General features: G+C 33.2%; 1 protein-coding gene across 1 annotated transcript; it reads left to right on the plus strand.

Annotated features, from left to right (window-relative positions):
* Positions 1-19,420: 19,420 nt before the first annotated feature.
* Positions 19,421-20,737, plus strand: LOC149565978 (peroxidase P7-like). The gene is made up of 4 exons (XM_089817313.1): positions 19,421-19,678; positions 19,762-19,953; positions 20,095-20,260; positions 20,352-20,737. Exons 1-4 carry the CDS (start codon positions 19,472-19,474, stop codon positions 20,735-20,737), a joined length of 951 nt encoding a protein of 316 aa, XP_089673439.1. The 5' UTR covers positions 19,421-19,471.
* Positions 20,738-21,390: the final 653 nt, after the last annotated feature.

The raw sequence follows: 21,390 nt of genomic DNA on the forward strand, positions 1-21,390 counted from the left end.
CAAGATCATAAAGCATGTTAAGAGAAAGTCCCCATCAAAGAGGAAAATAGTAGCTAAAGGGACTGAGAAAGGTTTGAAGAAGAAATCAAGGAGGAAACTTGTAGTTATGATTGATGATAAAGAGGATGAAGGAGAAAGAACTAAATCAAATGACATGAGAAAATTTTAGATTTTTCCTAGGAAAGCTCCTCATGACATAGAAAGGTATGTGATAATATCAAGGATTTGGTAGGAATTTCAAGTTTTAAACATTTTAAATATGATTCTTTACAAAAAAAATGATAAAGAGAAGGTTGAGCAAGCAATTCTATATATGATGATAAAATTTTAATATAAACCTATAGAGTTGAGTAAGGCAATCCCTGAAGAAATGTACAATAAAATGGATACAAAATTGAAATGGGCATTGTCTATTGAAAGACAAATAAGAGAAACAACATTAGTCTAGACTATGCTAGATTTAGGGAAGACGCATATGTATATAGCCTTAAGGGATTATGCCAAGAAATTTGTGCCCAAGAAAAGGTCTTATAAAATTTTGAAAAATAAAATTAAACATGTAGTGCAAGAAAACATATTGGTTTGGAAGAAGGCATTTGGGTTGTTAACCTCAAAAAAAGAAGAAGAAATTAAGATTAATTGAAATATCTCAATACTTCTCTAATTATTGATTCGATATCTTTTGACTTTCTCTCTATTTATATATAGTGAATGCTAACAAATACCATGGTATTACTTGAGCATGATAATGAACTTTTATTAACTTAGTGGATGATCTCTAAGAATAGAAACATAAATAAAACTAATATTTTTTATTGATTTTTTCAGATGCATATTCAATTCTTATGATAAAAAATTTAAAACACAATTGCTTTTCACTATATAAGACTTCTTCAGGAGGAAAATAACAATGATATCATGCTTATTTTTTAACAATAGTTTTAGCATATCAATTATTCATTTGAATACAAATAGAAAACTAATTATTGAGACTTGTAGCTCATAGAGGAATTTTTTTGTATATCTAACTCCAATACTAGTAGTTGATATACACTCTATTAATGACAACTATTGATGCAAATCATTGGACACATTTAAATTTTATTTTTCCAAGAAAAAATTAGTACAATCGAGTCTATAACTATTGAACACCTGTAAAAATAAATTTCTATTGGTGGGTTTGTATTTCCCCTAGAGTCAACAATTATAAAAAAAAGTTTGACATCTTGTACAAAGTCATATGCTCCATCGATTCAACAAAGAATTTGTCACAAGAATTAAAGTGAATTAAAGAGTATATATATATGGGAAACAAGATATTGAGAGAAGGGGGGGGGTGGGGGTGAATCAGGATCTTAGACTTTTGACTCTAAAATCAATCTCATTAAATCATACCCAATTCATGATTAAAATTGTAGTGTTGAAACATAAAATAAGATCATCGCATCCATAACAAAGGAACACATAATAGAACGATTTGGTTACCAAAAAAAACTTTAGGATGAAGGTATAACTATGGTGGGAATGAAACCCCAAAATCTTCACAATTGCAACAATAAAGTTAGCCTGTTAAGGTTACAATATTTTCATAAGATATGATCTACCTAGTGAGAGGTCTATCCTATTAAAGACTAAAAGACTATTAGGTCTTGTCTTGTTAGAGAGCTTAAAACTTACAGTAAAGTAAGGACTTGTTTAGGAGATTTACATAGCCCTATTAGGACCACTCTATTAAGAGATTTTCCTTGTCTTAATTGTAAAATAATTGATTTAGTACCTGACCCTTGGTGTGCTCTATAAGTTGATCTTGGGTCTCCTCTTTCCCTTATCTCCAATCTGATAAATCTATTATGTCCTTAACTTCTCTAATTGATCTCTCTACTAGATCTAACTCTTCAACTTCTTCACATTAATGTTTCCTTTTGCATTTCATTCAACTTATGATTCTAGAGTTAGAATCCTCCTTAAATAGACTTCATATGAAGCTTCTAGATCTTGATCAACAATTTAAACTTTATCATCTTTTGTCATTTATGTCCCTTTTTCTGATTGGTTCAATTATTTCTCGTAGGATCATCACCTTCTACTAATGATGCATAAATAGAATATGATCTAGCTCTATAGATATTAAATCTCATAGAAATGTCAATAAAAATGATTTACATATGAGTTTGCACTATTCCAAACTCAAATAACAAAAAATTATTACTCGACACTTGAGTGCTTTTGACACTAAGTCATGTTTGTTGTTGCTTAGCTTCTATAAGTCTATGTGCTTGAAAACTTCTCAATATGCTCAATCATCATTAAAGTACTTAGCTCATACTATATTCCTTGGCTTGCATACCTACTCGGTCTCTATTGAATGCTTGGCAACCATTGTTCTACATGGTCTAAGTGCAACTTGCACAACCTTTACTAGACAACTTGATCACAGTAATTTCCATGTGATCTTTCCTAATGAATGACTTGCAAATGAATAAGTGTTTGGTCACTAATTGACAAAATAGGCTTATAGATCAACAATCTCCCCATTTGACATTAGTGGCAAATTTTTTTTGTGATGAAATCATTCCCTACAAAAATATATTCTCCCTTGAAGCCAAATTTTTTAATTTTTTGACTGATATCTTCTTCTTCATAACTCTTTGACTTATGACTCCCCCTTACTTTTTACTTCTCCCTTCTTACCACATATCAATTATCATCCTTGACTAATTTAATATCCACCTTGATTTTGTCACTGATGGTGCAACAAGGGTTATTGGGGTGAGTTGGAACTTCTCAAAAAAAAAAATTGATGACTTGCTAAAATATTAGCATAGCCTTGGTTCCATCTTTTGTATACCTTTTCCAAAACTGAAATTGAATCTCTAGCTCAGCAACTAGGTTAATAAATCCTACAATGTGTGCAAAATTAATGTCTTCTTGCAAAATTTCCTTGGCAATAGAAATAACCTTTTGAATTATCTCTATGTATGGCAATATCTGAAGTTGAATTAATGCTAACTTGGTCCTTGATTCTGCATCTTTAGCTGTGAGCTTAGCTAACCTTGTTTGATTAAATATAAGCTCAGTGAATAAAGATGAACTTGAACTTGCGTTATTTCTTAATGAGTGAACAATAGTTTTCATACTTGAATATAATAAATGTAATGATCATTGAGTATCTCTTATAAATAAATCTACAATGCACAATCTCAAATATAAATAGTTTATTATTTTTAAAACTATTTCCAATTGTGAAATGTTTGTAGAAACCTTGGCTTATCATTGTACAAGTTCATGTGATACTTTTTGAAAAAATTTATGCTCTATTCTCCTTTCATGCCATTGTAACAAGTTCTTATTTTTTTCTATGTCCTCTATCTAGAATCTATCAACTACATATACTAGTTGATCCAAAATTGTATGATGATGATTAACAGTATGCGATACCTGTCTTCTCTTTTGTTCTCTCTTTGGTTGATCTTATTTGGCCTTTGACTCGATAAGATTTGTAGTTCATTAATTTTCTCTAAGGTAAGATTATTCAAATCATATGTAGGTAAATTGATTATCTCATCAAGGTCCACTAACTCATCAACATCCTCTTGTACACATGATTCATGGCCTATGATCTTGAGGGTGTATCATGCGAAAGTGATAGTTGTAATTTCTTCCCTTTCTCACTTGACCTTTCCTTTGTTTGTTGCATTGGTGTAGATATCACCTGTTGTATAGGTTTCACTGGTGTAAGTTCTGCAACCTTTGCACTCGACATTTGAATGAGAGATTGAGTAGCCTCTTTCTCTTTCTATATAATTCCTTCATCTACTATCTTTATGCTTGAGGGTTTCTCAAAATTCTCTTCCTTCTTCAAAACTTGCATACAACTCATTGGTAGAAAATATACAATCAATACCTTACTAACTTTCTCAAGACTTGTAGCCTCTATAACTAGTGTGACTAGCACATCATCACTCATCTTAACTTCAATATTTTGATATTCAATTACCTATAAAAAAAATTAGATTTTTACAGAGCTTGCTTGAGTCATTCATCAATCCTTTAATTTCTTCTTTAGTGAGTATATTTGGATTAGGTGGAGGCATATTAGTGTCATCTTCAATTGTGAAAATATCCTAAAATTTAATTCTGTTGATAAGTTCCTCCATTTATATTGCTAACTTAGCTACTTCCTTCTTTTCTTCATGATGAAGTGTGCTTCCCTTAATACCATAAACACATAACATAAACAAAGAAACAATAAAAACTGTGAGAACAAAATAGGGGCTTCTTATTATTTCTGTAGATACAGAATTAAAGAATTCACAAGTACAATATGATAACCCACAAGGGTGCCTTCATTACAATAATCTACAAGACTAAACTAAAAACTATCACCTAGAGCTATCCTAAATAATATTTGGACCTATTTTAAATAGGCAATTTTATGTCACCCGAGAAGGTTCTAGACATTCAATATTATTACCTAGGGCCAACAAACCCTAACAATACATATACAGTCGATCGAATACATATTTGACATTTATTTTATAGATTTTTGGTAGCCCAACTTTCAAATGCCATAACTCTTGAACTATTTCTTTAATTGGATATTATAACAACTTTTTGGAAACACCAACTCCTGATCTACAAGCTCAAAACCATGCAAGCACCCTTTTGTTGAGTTTTTGGACCTCATCTAGGACCTTTAAGGCCTTCATAACTAAGTTCAAAGATCTTTCTCCAAAAATTTTCATAGAAAATCTGCAATAACTTCTCTGATACTCAAGTTAGAGAAATGAGATTTTTATGGTAGACTTATAATTCTAAAATGAACCTTCATGTAAAAAATCATAACATTCTAAGCTAGTATTACAAACGTACTAAAAATAATAAGCTCCCATAAATAGTAACCCCCTGCCTACTAGTCCTGATGAAAATACAAAAAACTAAAAATAAAAATATGTTTGGGTGATGGAAGATTTATCTTACACCTAGGATGCTCCTGCGTCAGACACCTAGGGTAATTTGAGAAGTGACTCCATCATGTCTCAATTGTTTAGAGGAAAACCAAGATAGTTAACCTCCTCCCCTACTAGCCATTATGAGTTGTCTATTGGCCTCCCTTTCCATTTGACCAGGTATTCTTCTTAAGTTTTGTTCCTTATGCTTTTGCCAATACAACTATCCAGCATCTCCTCAATCTCCTTTGTACTCAAACTAGTTGTTGGAATACTCCACTACACTTCTCCAACTTCATCTCCATCACCTCCTTCATAATACTCTGTCAAATTTGAAATATTAAATACTCATGAATATTCAATTCAGTAGGCAACTCTAGTTCATAAGAATTTCTAGAATCATACCTTTTCACTATCTTGTATGATCCAAACTTCTTCATCTTCAGCTTATTACATGTACCCACTAGAAAATGCTCATTTCTCAAATGAACCATGACCTCCTCCCCAATATGAAATTCCTTATAGCTCCTTTTCATACATGCCTTAGCCTTTTAGTGTGTATCCATCTTTATAATGTGCTTCCTCACATCCTTATGGATCTTCTTCAAATGTTCATCAAATTCTTCTACTTTAGCTCTACTTATCACTCCTTTGTCCAATTACCTCAATTCAGAAGTATTTATGGGACTGTTCCCATATACAATCTAGAATGGTGATTTACTAGTGCTCCTATTGATAGAATTATTATATGCAAATTCATCCTATGGTAAAATAATATCCCATCCTTTTGGCTTGTCTCCAACCATACATCTCAGCAAATTTCCCAAACTTTGGTTCACAACTTCTGTCTATCCATTAGTTTGTGGATGATGCGATGAACTAAACTTCAAAATTGTCTTCAATTTCTTCCACAATGTTGGCTAGAAATACCCAACAAATTTGGTATCTCAATCTAAAACTATACTCTTTGGTAGACCATGTAGTCTCACAACTTCTCTGAAAAACAACTTTTCCACATGAACAACATCACTAGTCTTCTTGCAAGGAATAAAATGTGTCATTTTTGAGAACCTATCAACCATGAAAAAAATAGAATCATGTACACACTCCATCCTTAGTTATCCAAGAACAAAATCCATGCTAACATCCTCCAACAACTCCTCTAGTTTAGGTAATGGCTGATATAACCCCATATTTTGCTTCACTCCTTTTGCCATTTGACACAATCTATAACTCTATACAAACTTCTTCATATCTTTCTACAACTATGGCTAGTAATAATTCTCAACAACTAAAGCTATGATTTTATCTCTACCAAAATGTCCAACCAATCCTCCACTATGCTTATCCTTAATGAGATTCTCTCTCATTGAACTTCTAGGAATGCATAATTGGCTTCCTTGAACAACATACTATCCTAGATCATGAAATACAACCACTTTGTCCTATTAAGTGTAACAGGTTCTATACAAGCCTTCTATGCTTCAGGAAAATTAGGATCATCTAGATATAAAGTAATGAGTTCCTTGAAGCCAACCACCTCTATCTACATTTCTACAAGAAAAAGTTATCTTCTACTAAGAGCATCTGCAACTTTGTTAGACTTCCCACTCTTTGTTTCAAAACAAATCTATAAGTCTACAAAAACTTGACCCACTTGAAATGCCTTTGGTTCAAATTTCCTTAACTATTGAAATATTGCAAATCTTGATTATCAATATAAAAGAAAAAATCCTTAAGAAGAAGATAGTGTCTCGACTTCTTCAATGATTGAACTATAGCATAAAATCCGTAATCATAAACATAATATTTTATTTCTGCATATTCAACTTCTTACTAAAATAAGCAATAGGTTTACCTTCTTGGCTCGAAACAACTCCTATTTTAGTACCACTAGCATCACAAACTACTTGAAACACCTTGTTAAAATCATGAAGTTTGCTAAAACAAGGTGCTCAATAACTTTATATTTCAATAGACTAGCACTCTTATCTACTCATACAGTCCAATTAAATTCTTTCCCATCCCCTCTCATTATTTCAATCAAGGGTCCACAAAGACTACTAGAACCTCTTATGAACTTTCTATAAAATCTAGCCAGTCCATGAAAAGATCTTACCTCTATTGCACTTCTTGGAGTAGGCCATTCAGGGATAACCTTCACTTTCTCTAGGTCCATTTTCAAACTTTCTATTGAGACTTCAAATCCTAGCTACACCAAGTCCTTTACGAAACTACACTTCTTCAAGTTTATCAACAACTTTTCTTCCCTCAACTTATCAAACACCTTGTGAATATGGATCAAATGCTCCTTCAATGTCCTAATAAAGATCAAATATTATCTAGGTAAACAATGAAAAACTTACCCAGAAACTCCTTCAGTACCTCATTCATGAGTCAAAGTGTTTAGTGCACTAATTATCTCAAAAGGCATGACTAACCACTTGTATAGTCCTTCCCTTGTCTTGAAAGTAGTTTTCCACTCATCACCTTCTTTGATACAAATCTGATGGTACCAACTCTTCAAATATATCTTTGTGAAATACTCAGCCCCACTCAAACAATCCATAATATCATCCATCCTTGGCAATGGAAATCTATACTTGATGGTGATCTTGTTGATAACACAATAATTTGTGCACATACTCCATTCTCCATTATTCTTTAGTGCTAATATGGCTGGTACAACACATGGACTTAGACTCTCTCCAATCAACCCCTTCTGCAATAACTCATGAACTTCTATGTTCAACTCTTCATTTTTTGTTGGTGTCATTTTGTGCATTACCTTATTTGGAAAACTGGCTCCTGGAACCAAATTCATTTGGTGACTAATCTTCTTCATTGAGGGGAATCCATTAGGTACACTATCTAATACAATATTAGAAAACTCTCCCAACATATATGCAACTTCTACAGGTACCTCTTCTACTTCTTCTTTACTATCTTTTGGAATTATAGAAAAACACATATGCTCATGCTTCATACCTTTGAGAAACTTTTTTCCATCAAAAAAACATATTTTGGAAACACTACATACCTTTTCTTCTTTCTCCTTCAATGACTTCAACTTATGCTTAACTCCATCCTTGGTCAGAGTGTAGGTATTTTCTCGCCCATCATGTACAACATGCCTATCAAACTGCAACAACCTACCCAACAACATATGGCATATGTCCATAGGTATGATATCACATAGAACCTCATTCTAGTAACTTCCATTCTTGAACTTCATTGAGCACTACATATTGACCATAACCTTATGGTCATCTTGCACCCAGCCAATACAGTATGATGTTAAAAACATAGATTTGTGTCACTATATAGGATACCAAAACCTATTTTCGTCAAATCTCATTTCTCTATCAAAACTATTTTTTTTCAAAAACTAAAAATACCCTTTTATAGATCTCAGATTCAATATCATCATTATATAAATTTTTGAGTGTTTTTATTCATTATAATATGTTATAATTCAAAATATTATAAGTCAATATTTTAACATTTTAGAAGATGCTCCCTCAATAAAGGAAAAAAAATAGTAAATCATATCAAAAAAATTGAAAATTTATATTTATCTCTAGAGGAGAAAGTCCTCTTTATGAATATGTAATTTTTTTGAAGGTGTTAATTTGATGGGGAAGTTTTGACGAGAGGAAAAAATTGTTGGATTCTGATAAGGCTAATATTGAATACTTATATCAAAGAAAATATACATCAAAAATAATTATTTCTATTCTTGTTCCCTAGCTATACATGTCATCGATAAGATATTTTCAAATTAGAACAAAAAAATATGATCTATGTATACTTCTTTGACGGGGACTACACCCTATATTTTTTACATTTAAAAAGGGGACTTCAAAATTTAAAAAAAGTGAGTAAATTCTTACTCAAAAAAATTATAAATATTATAGCCATAAAATTCATCCAATTCTACACATTTGATCAATTTACATCATCTTCAAATTCTAAACACAAATACCATTTTTTTGTCATTTTTGTTGAACTGTCACATTCTAATATCTTGTTTCATTATAAAAGGTGACATAGGTTTGTGCTTTTACCAATGAATGTAGGCATTTCTACCTCTTTAGCTTCATCTTTGAGCCCATCATTTTTGACACCACATTTTTAGTACTTCCACCATCAATTATCTTATCACAACACTTATCTTCACATCTACACCTTGTGTTAAATAAGCTCCTTCTTTGATCAAGTTCATTCTCACCACTCAATAGGAATCTTCTTTTAACTAGGACTTCTCTTTCAACATCTTCAAAATTTGATTATCTAACATCTTTATCAACATGTGCAACTCTAGCTTGGCCTTCTATTCTTTGATCTATCCTTCCTTGGCACTGGGAACATTGAAATGCTCTATGCCCTTCTTCTCTGCAGTGAAAAAATTTACCATGGAAGCCTCCTCTTATAGATCCTTGTCCTCTGTCTCTTCCTCTCTGATCTCTATTGTTCTGATCATGGAAACAATTAAAATTTCTTCCCCTCTAGTTCTAACTACTACTTCTAGCCTCATCTTTTTTCTTCTGATCATGATTACGACCTCCATAAGATCGTCTGCCAAATCTTCCACCATGACCTCTTCTACTATTCTTGCTATAAAATTTTGCTTAGTTTCTCCTCAACTCTTAGGGAAAATTGGTATGCCTCCTCAATATTGTTCACTTGAACTAGACTCAACTCGTTCTAAATACTTGGCCTTAACCCATTAAGATAATGGGCCACCTTTTCCTTATCAGCTTCTACATGGCTGATTCTAATGAGAACTTGGTAGATCTCTTCGATATACTCTTGAACATATTTTTCCACTTGCTTCAACCCTTGCATTTTCTTCAATAGATCAGGCTCATAATCCATGGGGATTAATTTTCACTTTATTTTAGGTATCATTTGATTCCATTTGGTGATTTTGTCCTTTCCCTTTCTATTTCACTCCAAATGAACCTCCTGCCACCAGATCTTTGCATGTCCCTTTAGCTCACCTCTGCAGACTTGACCCTATCAGAATCCTCAATATCTTCATACTCAAAGTACTCCTCCAGTTCATTGATCCAATCTATTAGCTCCTCTAGGTCATGATTTTTGAAAAATGCGGGAACCTCAAACTTAGGTTTTTTCTAAGATTGGAGATAGCCTTAAAAAGCCTCTCTTCTTTTGGGTTTAGAACTATCTCTACTTTGGCATTTTCTTCTTCTTTGTCCCCATCCTTGCTTTCTATCTCTTACAACAAGATTTATTCCTCTACACATTTGTTCTTCCATTTCTTACATTTGTCTTTGGAGGGCTCTAAAACCTTTATGTGTAACACCTACATCTCTTCCACCATGCTCTTTACGTAGAGGCATTTTTGTGCTTTCATTGAAATGCTAGTGCAAACCACCTCACAATCGATGATACATCTACACACTTAGCCCAAACTATGGTCCTAGTGTGAATTGCCTCACATTTGGCGATCTTTCCACACACTCAAGAACTATAGCTCTGATACCACTTGATGAATGGTGCTCTTCTTAATACCATAAACACATAACATAAACAAAGAAACAATAACAATTGCAAGAACAAAATAGGGGCTTATTATTATCATCACAAATGTAGATCTATAGAATTCACAAGTACAATATGCTAACCCACAAGGGAACTTTTATTACAGTAATATGCAAGACTAAGCTATGAACTACCACCTAGTGCTATCCTAAACAATGTTCAAGTCTTTCTTAAATAGGAAATTTTATGCCACCCAAGAAGGTTCTAGACATTCAAACTTAATACCAAGGCCGAAAAACCCTAACAATACATATAGAGTCAATCAAATACATCTTTGATATTTGTTTTAGAAATTTTGGGCAGCCCAAATTTGGAAGGCCATAACTCTTAAATCGTTGCTTCAATTGGCTATTATAAGGTCTCTTTTTAGAAATGCTAGCTCATGATCTACAAGGTTCAAATTATGCAAGAGTACTTTTATTGTAGAGTTTTCAGACCTCATCCGGGGTATCTAAGGCCTTTAAAACTAAGTTCAAAGATTTTTCTCCAAAGATTTTCACCAAAAATCTGCAACAACTTCTCTAATACTTAAGCCAAAGAAATGAAAATTTTATGGTAGGCTTATAATTCTGAAATGATTCTTCATGTAGAAAATCAGAATATCTTGAGCTCATACGAAAAATGTGCTAAAATAGTAAGCTCCAAGAAATAGTAAACCCCTATCTACTAGTCGTAATGAAAATAGAAAAGACTAAAAATAAAAATATTTTTGGGTGATGCAAGATTTCTCTTAAACCTAGGATTCTCCTACATCACTTCATCTTCATAATTTGTAGCATCATAGCTTTCTCTTACCTCTATAGTTTGAGTTTGCACTCCATATAGTTCTTTCTAGAATTCGGTACTTTCTTTTTCTACTTGAGGAACTTTTCTCTTTAGAACTTTGTATGCCCTAACCCTTGGCATAAGCTTCTCAACATAATATTTAAGGGTTGTAGATATATGTGTCTCCCAAATCAGGCATGATATGTGCCAATGTTGTTTCTCTTATTTTCTTCTCTATGATCAATGCTCATTTCTATTTGGCATCCACTCTATTATACATTCCCACAAGAATTCTAGTTTTCACTTGCATAGGTGTACATGTAAGCTTGATCAACATTAATTAAAAAATCTTCAAGTTTATCTTGATCTTCATTACTCAAATAATCATATTGTATGTCTTTAAGAGCTAAAATATTTTCTAATTCTCTCAAATTTTCACATACTTAATCCACAATCATTGTCCAGGGAGTACATTTATAATTTGTAGTTTGCTAGTCTCATTAGACTTTGTCCTTTCTTTATCTTCCTTCTCCTCTTGTGCAACTATAAATTCTCTAGCTTTACTTGCACATCTTCCTTCTTTCTCTTCTTTGATGGGATCCCTAGCCACAGGTCGGTAGTAGGTTGTGCTAACTTCCTTCTAGTGATGAACACTTTTCCTATTGATCTTGATCATGTTACCATTTCTTGAATGTTCTTCTAGAGGTCTTTCTTTACCTTAGGTGCAATAATCACAACCTTTCTTAGTTTTTGTGCCTTTCGTTCTACAAGTGCAAGTTATTTCCCTTTTCCTTCCTCAAATTTTGAGGGTTGTCCTAGCCCATCTCCTTGTTCTGTTTGACTAGCCTTAAAAAATATAATTTTCTTTTCTTACCTGCCTTAGGTGTGCCAATTTCAACAGTCTGCTCAACAATAACTATTTCATATGTGCCAAACTACTTGGCACTAGTATCTATGTAAATAGTGCAGCAGCAACTATTGATATGTCATCCAAATTTACCTTATAGGGTGTAGGTCTTAACCATGCAACCCTAGGTATTACTTCTTGCGTGTACACACAATCTATGTCCATAAAATAAAAAAATTTATCATAATATTTATCCACAAATAATTTTGGAATCCTCATCTTGTTCTTCATTTTCGTTTTGAATTCATCAAAATAGTTGTCCATGACTACTTCAAATTTATCTCCTAATCTTTGTATTAGTTCATTCAACTGATCTACAATAGTTCTATTTCTTCCCATGAAATCCTTCAAATAGTGGGAAATAGTTATATACATAGACAAATATACAAACTAATAGGGATCCAAACTTACAAGTTGCATTCTTAGCTTTTCTTACTACTTCCAAGTTCTTTGTGAGTTGTACTTACAACTCGACATGATTGTATTCATTATCTTTCTTCACTATTTTATATCCCAAATCAAGTGTAATGCACAACATGCTATTCAATTGTCTATATTAATAAAAATTGTGTGCAATCACATGAATAAAAAATTCAATTAGTGGATGTTGAATGCAATCAATTAACATTCCTCATCTATTCCATTTCGACTTTGTTAGGTTTTCAATTTCTTTCCATGTGCCACTCCTTATTCTCTTAGGTAAATCCAATATTGGATACCTAGTTACTCTTCTAATAATTTCTCTATTGATCTTGATTAGCCCACCTTCTAACCATACTTTCATTTCATGAACTCAGCTTAGAACAATTTTTATACATTCATTCTTGAAAATTTTGGAAAATCTAGGGCATGAGTCAACCCTTTGTTTGCAATGATTTTGAATTCATCTTTTATAATTCCATCTACACACATCTTGTCATAAGTTGTTATGATTTCACAATATCCAATTTCTCTAATTTTATATTAATAACATGATCTGATGTCTTGCATTGTCAAGACTCTAGGTGAAATAGATGGCATGCTTCAACATTATCAATAGGGGTTTCAATATTGATTGTGTTTTAGAGTTTTGGTGGAAGCATGTGATCATTCCTTCTGATTTGTGCATTGTTATCCTTTTCTGCTTCACTTCTAAATGCCAATGTGAACTAGGTTTTCAATAATATCTTTTAACAAAATACCTTACTTAGTAATAAGATTCATACTTCTTTTCAAAAATTTAATAATTCCTTGCTCTAGTTCATGAGATCACATTAAATCCTCTCTTCAACTCTTTGATTGCTAAGTAAGAAAAATAATCATTCAAATTCGATAAATACCTTTGGTCTTTTAATTTTTCTCTATAATAAATTTCTTCATACTTAGATAGTGTATGAAATCTAACCTCAACCTTAACTTTTGTTTAGTCAACATTATGCACTCTATCATAACCAACTCACTCGATCAATATGTGATCCTTACTGATCACTTAGTCTATACTATAGGATGAGGTCAATATAGACTATACCACTAATGCTAAGTACTTACTAAATTTTTATTTCTAATATTTTCATGCATCTCAAATTGTTCAAATATATATTTTCAATACTTTTATGCTAGGATCTAATGTAAAATATCTATAGTTTTCAAGAATACCATTCCTACATACCTCTATTATTTTTGCGAGATGTGGTGTGATCACCAGATCCATTAGATTGGGTGATCATAATATCTTCTAATCCACTATTTCTAGCTCTTACTACCTCCATCCATGTTTTCTTCATTTCTGGTTTGTCATTTACATTTCTTAATGCTAGTGCAAGTATCCTAGATTTACAATTCTTACTGATATGTCTCATTCTAAGACCACTAAAATATACTATCTCACCATTTAATTATTTCTTTTGGTTTCCTCTAAAATGTGTCTTGAAGTGATACCATGGGATGTGTCCATATTCTCCACAACAGTGACAATTATACCATGTGTTTTAATCCCAATCATAGAAATTGCCTTTCTCTATTGCATGTGTTTTTTATCTAGGTGACCATTGTGATTTCTTCTTAAGTTTTCACTGATAAGCCTTATGTCCATACTTTTGACAATTATAGTAGTGACCTTGGAATCTAGGTATCTTTCTAGTAGAATTAGTGTTCTTTGTTCTACATTCATGAGCTTGATGTGCTACTTTCTTGCATTTAGAACAATTACTACTTGGCTTATGTATAGGAGTTTTCTTACCATTTTTGCTTTTGCAAATGTCTTATGTATGTCCAGTCTTTCCACAGTAATAACATGTAGGTTTATCTTTTTATTTTGCACTCCTTTGTTCTCCAATTTTGGATGATTCTTTTTCTTCAGTAGTTGAAGATTTCTTGTATCCAATTCCAAATGTTTGTTTTTCTCTTGGTGACTTCATCATTTATTTGAAAATTTGATTCCTTCATTTGGTTTGTTCATCCTTTTCATGATTTAACTCATTCTTCAATTACTCGTTTTGTAACTTTATATTTGTAAGCTTCTAAACCTCAAATGATGTTTCTTCAAGTCTATTAGCTATCTTCCTTTTGTCTTCTTCAGCCATAAGCTTATCTTGTATTGTCTTTTTCTTTTGTTCAATAGCTTCATGTAGGGTGATAGATTGGATTTCTTGTTCTATCTTCAGATCTTTTGCTTCCTTCACTAGGGCACTGTTCTTGTCTAGTAATTTTGTCATTGCTTCATCTTTGTAGCCACTCTTTTCATTATCCAACAAACCTTCTATGTAAATTTCTTTGTATTGAGTGTCATTAAGCTGTGTAGCCATCTCTCTTATCCTTTTAAGGATTTTCTCAATTCTTCTCTTGTCATCTCTAATTTTTGTAACCTGATCTGTATTTCTCATCTTGTATACTTCCATCTCCATGATCTTAGACTCTCAAATTGTTAAGCTTCTTGAAAAGAGATCTAAGCTCTATTAAAAATTGTTGGAATATATAAATCATATCCAATTCATCATTAAAACTATAATGTTGAAACATAAAATAAGATCATCAAATCCATAATAGTTTAACACATAGCACAATGATTTGGTTACCCGGAAACACTCTAAGATGAAGGTAAAACTAGGTGGGGATGAAACCCACAAATCTGTTTGCTATTACAAAAATTAGGTTAACCTGTTAAAGCTACAATTTTTGATAATAAACTATGATATACCTAGTGAGAGGTATTTCCTATTATAGACTAAAAGACTAGTAGGGCTTGACACTTATAATAAAGCAAGGAATTTGTTAGGAGATTTATATAGGCATGTTACAACCACTTTGTTAAGAGATTTTCCTTGGCTCAATTACATAATAACTAATTTAGTACCTGACCCTTGGTGTGCTTTGTAAGTTGATCTTGGGTCTCCTCTTTCCCTTATCTTTGATTCTCCTAATCTAATAAATAAGTTCTATCCTTCACTGCTCTGATTTCTCTTTATGCTAGATCTAAATCTTCAACACCTTTACATACATGTTTCCTTTTGCATTTCATTCAACTTATGATTCTAGGGTTATAATCCTCCTTAAATAGATTTCTTGTGAAGCTTCCAGATCTTGATCAACATTTTAAACTTTATCATATTTTGCTATTTATATCCCTATTTTTGCTTGTTAAATTGTTTATCTAGGGATCATCACCTTTCACTAATGATGCATAAATAGAATCTGTTATTGCTCTATAGATTTTAAATCTCATAAAAATGTAGGCCAAAATGATTCACATATGATTTTGTGCCATTAAAAACTCAAATAAAGAATTGCATTTCTCAAAACTTGAGTGCTTATGACACTCGGTCATGTATGATGCTCCCCAAATTCTATAACTCTATGTGCTTAACACTTGATAACTTCTCAATATTCTTGGTTTTCATTAAATTACTTAGCCCATACTATATTTTTCGGGTGGCATACCTGCTTCCTCTCTACTAAATGCTCTACAATCATTATTCTTCTCAGTCTAAGTGTAACTTGCTCAACCTTTATTAGGTAACATGTTTGTGGTGATGACCTTGTAATCTTGCCTAGTAAATGACTTTCAAATGACTAAGTGTTTGGTTAGTAATTAGAAACATAGGCTTAGAGGTCAATGAAGAATACACCTTGTACTATACACAATGCATGTATCAGTAGGCATACATTTGCATTAATGCCATGAACACTTAATGGTGGAAAACATAAAAAGTGCATGGGTGAGGTGGTTTGAATAATTGTGCAAGGTTAAAGGATCATTTTTAATCATAAATTATCCTTATTTGATTTTTTATTTAAAATATGCAAAGCCTTTGGGGTAATGATATTTGACTAATAGATTTGTACAATATAAAAAATGAGGCACTCAATGATATGTTTTTTATTTAGATGGTAGGGAGGGGACCTTGAACCTAGATACCTCAATCACATAACAACATAAACTGCAAAGCACAACTTCTGGCCATTACAGCTGGAAGAAAAATTTGTCATCACTTAACAAAATAATCAAAAACCATCCAAATTATAATTTTACCACATACTAATCTAGCCATATTGGTAATGTCATGACTATTAACAAGAAGTGTAACATTAATAATAACTAACCTCTTCTTCCATAGAGAAGAGAGGGAAAAGTTATAAAGGTAAAAAGAATAACAACTCATAAAACCATTGAAGAGTTTACTAACAAGAATGTTTGAAAATTGATAGGCCAACAAATTCATTTATCTTTAGCAGTAGCCTCCCAATGACTGATAAGGTATTTGATCTCTTACGTGTAGCCATCAGTTGTTTCCTCAAATACCTTATCCTCATCATTGCTTTCATATTTAGGCTTTTGAGAGTTCTTCTCAAGTTTTCTTTCTCCTATAAAAATTTCAAACATAACCTTCAACATAATGCTCTCCATAGTCTTGCAAAGGGAAGTGAAATTCATATTGAAATTGTTAGTAGAAATAGTGTCAGGAATATATTTTTCCTTGAGTAGTGACTCTATTTTTAAGGTGACAAATATAGGTCATAAGGACCTCTCTATTGACATTATCCTTCTTTTGAGAGTTGGAACTTCTCTTTGTTTTTCTTCTTCCTTGAAAATTAGGGAAATTTTAGGAAATGTTAATAATTTCTTCCACTTCCTCCAAGTTAATAGTGAGTTCAATAGACTTTTCCTTGTTAGTATCCTTATCAGCCAAATGATCACTATCCTCAGTCTCCTCTAGCTCATATTCCTTGACCATTTTGATACCACTTCCCCTTCCATGTTCTTCTTACTTTCGATTTTGTTCCTAAGCCTAGAAGATCTATGTTCCCTTGAGCTCCAAAGAAATCTTCTTTTTAGTCTAGAAGTATCCTCTTTTATTTCTTCATAAGAGTTTTTATCCTCCCACAAATCATCTTTATCCACATCAATGAAGGTGGTTTTCATGACTAAGTTAATTTTCACAAATTAGGAGGAATTTTGGTTGGGGCTTTCCTTTTTGGCAGAGTGGTATCAGGTAGGGTTTCCTTGGAAGAAATCAAGGGTAAGAGTTTATCCTTATCCATAGAGTGAAGGATTTTACTCAAGATTTTTATAAATAGGGGAGTTCTCAAAGGTTTGAGGTATAGTTTGACTGCTAAGTAGCTCAATTTTCACTGAACCAGTCTAGGTTTTTGAAAGTTGTGGTTAGGTAAGGCACCTACATGTGGATGAGACATTTTTGAAATCATGCCAGGGTAAACAACATAAATAAACTCTTGGCAAAGTTGGGGGGGGAGTGGGGGAATCACCTTTGCTAGTGCTATTATCAAGGGTGGAAAACCAAAATAAAGGCACATCTATTTTGTCACCATAGTGGATATGATTCAAGAGGGAAAAATGGTAGTCATTGTATGTAGAGAACCTACACTATAAAGTAAATTATTTCATAACATATAAACAAACTAAGGAGCAAGGGGAAGAAAGATAAGACCTTTCATACCCATTACCATATGGAACCTAGAAAAGCTCCTCAGTCCTTTTTTTTGTTTTTTGAAGAATTTCTTTTGAAACTTCTCGCCTTTGCTCCTCCTTTCAGCTTTCTCCTTGCCACACTCCAGACCAATAGCTTTAGCAATGAGCATGTGACAAAAAAAAAAATCCACTCCCACTCAACACATAGCCTTAGTAATAAGATTTAACAAAATTTAATTCAAACATGCTATTGAATCCTTTAAATGAATATTAAGTGTAATTTGTCAGACCAACCCTCCTAAATTCATTCCATAGCTCCAAGTTCTTTGCATTCATGACGTTCCATCTTCATTAACGTCTCCCATCACTCTAACATGCTACCGGTCTTTTTCACACTAGTATGCCCTCCCTCCATGAAAATAACAATCATTAGTAAAGGTAATAAACCTTTGCTGTAAAGGTAATAAACCTTTGCTATGCAGATAATGCAGAAGCTTGTTTGGGTCGGAACTTAGAAAGCGTTTTCAAAAACTTGCATTTATCTAAGTCATAATAAATGATAATAATTATGCCCTTCCATCAAAAAGAGATCTCCTCTAGATATGAAATGACAAATACCGCAATCAGAAAGATGCCACTTCGTGTGATAGTCAATGTGGGACAAAACTAATAAAAATTATTAACAAGAAAGTGGTAAATCCCATTTAACAAAATCACTAAATCATCCCTTGTCTAATGTGCGCCATTTGCGAATTACATAAAAATCCATCGTAATCCTGTCTAGCTCAGCACTTCCATCCCAAAGTAGACCATTGTTTCTATTATTGACGAAAATAAGTTTTTTCTTTACCCAAAAAACAATTCAAGCAAAACTCTCTCGGGGAAACATTCCCGCCAATCAACATATCGGCGTTCAATGGTAAGTTGAAGAGTCAATTGAAATACAATTCATAGATTTCAACAAGTCTATTCCGCATCGCACCTCTACTTTGATATTGGAAACGTGGCTCGCACTCACTACGTTCATTAACTAATGTATAATGCCAAACTAATACCAATAAGAAGCCGACTTCTCGTTACAACAACTCCGGGATAAATTAAACCATCCGCTGTATTCCACTATGTTCTTTGAGTGCGTTTGGCAAACACATATCTAAGCACTTGCTCCACGAGTTAGGCAGTTGAATTGAAAATATAGAGAAGTGAAAGTAACATCTACCTAAGATATCTTCTGTACATGCAACCTCCTCGCCAATAAAGTTGCGTGTAGATTTTTTTAAATATTCAACTATAAAATCCTATTGATAGGCCAGTTGAAAAGCTACTCACTGGTTTGCTTAGACTTTTCTCCTCAGAGAAATTGTCCAGTTCGCAACAATGAGATTCTCTTACTCGTTTCTTGCCTGCATTTATTTGGTGTTATGTTCAAGTTTTGCATATGGCCAGCTAAGCTCAACATACTACAGTACGTCGTGTCCATATCTGTTGTCAATTGTTAGATATGCAGTGAAACAGGCTATCGCCAACGAGAGACGGATGGGGGCGTCTCTTTTGCGTCTTCACTTTCATGACTGCATCGTCAACGTAAGAATTTCCAGACATATTGCCATGAAACGTTACATTTGGCTTTCCCATATATATTCCTTAATGTTAGATGAATTTTGTAGGGATGCGATGGGTCTATTCTATTGGACGACTCCTCAACATTAACAGGAGAGAAGACTGCAGTACCCAACGCTAATTCAGCCAGAGGATTTGAAGTGATAGACACCATTAAGAGCAGCGTGGAGGCAGTTTGCAGTGGTGTTGTTTCTTGTGCTGATATTTTGGCCATTGCTGCTCGTGATTCAGTCGTCGAAGTATTTCATAGTTCTTTCCTCAAAATAATTATAATTGTATATATAGTATTCTATAGTTTGTTATACTAATCAATTGTTTTTCACTTGTAGCTTGGAGGACCAACATGGATGTTATACTAATAAATTGTTTTTTACTTGTAGCTTGGAGGACCAACATGGACAGTCCCACTGGGTAGAAGAGACTCCACAACAGCAAGCCTTAGCGGTGCAAATTCCAATATTCCTGCACCCACATCAAACCTAAGCGCACTCATCTCAGCTTTTGGTGCACAGGGTCTTTCTACAAAGGACATGATTGTGCTATCTGGTAACTTATCTATCAAACCTACTAATTGACGCGTGATAGTTATCACCTACAAACTATAGTACCTCACTTTTTTTGACATAAATATTTTCAGGTGCTCATACTATAGGTCAAGCTCGCTGCACTAATTTCAGAGCCCACATCTACAATGAATCCAACATAGATACTACGTTTGCTACTTACCTGAAATCAAATTGCCCAAGCAGCGATGGGGACGATAACCTTTCTTCTTTAGATGTTAGTACGTCTACAACATTTGACAACTACTATTACAAAAATCTGCTAAGCAAGAGAGGGCTTTTACACTCGGATCAGGAGCTTTATAATGGAGGTTCTGCTGATTCTCAGGTGATTGCCTACAGCACCTATCAGTACAGCTTCTTCACTGACTTTGCATCTGCCATGGTGAAATTGGGAAATATCAGTCCTCTAACAGGAAGCGATGGGGAGATCCGAAATAATTGCAGGAAACCCAATTAGATTTGGTAATCTATACGATTTGACTGTATAAGTAATCAATTGAGGTCATTGCCAGTCATAAGTTAGACTGGTAATTACTTCACAATTGTTAAACAGACATATTTTATGTTCGCAGTTAAGAGTTGTAAAAGTTAGAAAGAAATAAAGCTTGAGTCGTCCCTAGTATGATAAGTTACTAGCCAAAATCTCACTCAAGAAGTTTGAAATAATATGAATTTGAACGGTTAGCCTCGTTTGTTTTATATGTATTGTGTTGGGAAACTATCTAATGTTCTTCTTCAAGAATTCTTTGTTTGACGTACGCCTTTTAAAACCTAGTCGAATACTTTGAAACGAAAGAAACTAACAATTCGATTCAATTTTAATCTCTTTATCCTCTCCCTTGAGAGCGGGGGGGAAAAAGTTACGAAGTTGTCTTTTTTGGGCAGGCGAGAAGATCTAATATCTAAACACACTAACTTTGAAGTTCTTAAACTATAGGAAAAGTTCAATTTGTTTTTTTTTTAGAGCAATTTTACACATAAATAAGGTTTTAGGTCAACATTATCAATTATGATACTACATCAATATACCTTTTGTCAAGGTGTCCAAAACAACTCAAATAAAAAGCCAGATAAATGCTTGTGTAAAAAAGGTACCTCTACTTATGCAAG

This window comes from Cupressus sempervirens, chromosome 3 (genome assembly GCF_028749045.1).
Source record: "Cupressus sempervirens isolate cs-2001-9-10 chromosome 3, ASM2874904v1, whole genome shotgun sequence".
Taxonomy (NCBI): Eukaryota; Viridiplantae; Streptophyta; class Pinopsida; order Cupressales; family Cupressaceae; genus Cupressus; species Cupressus sempervirens.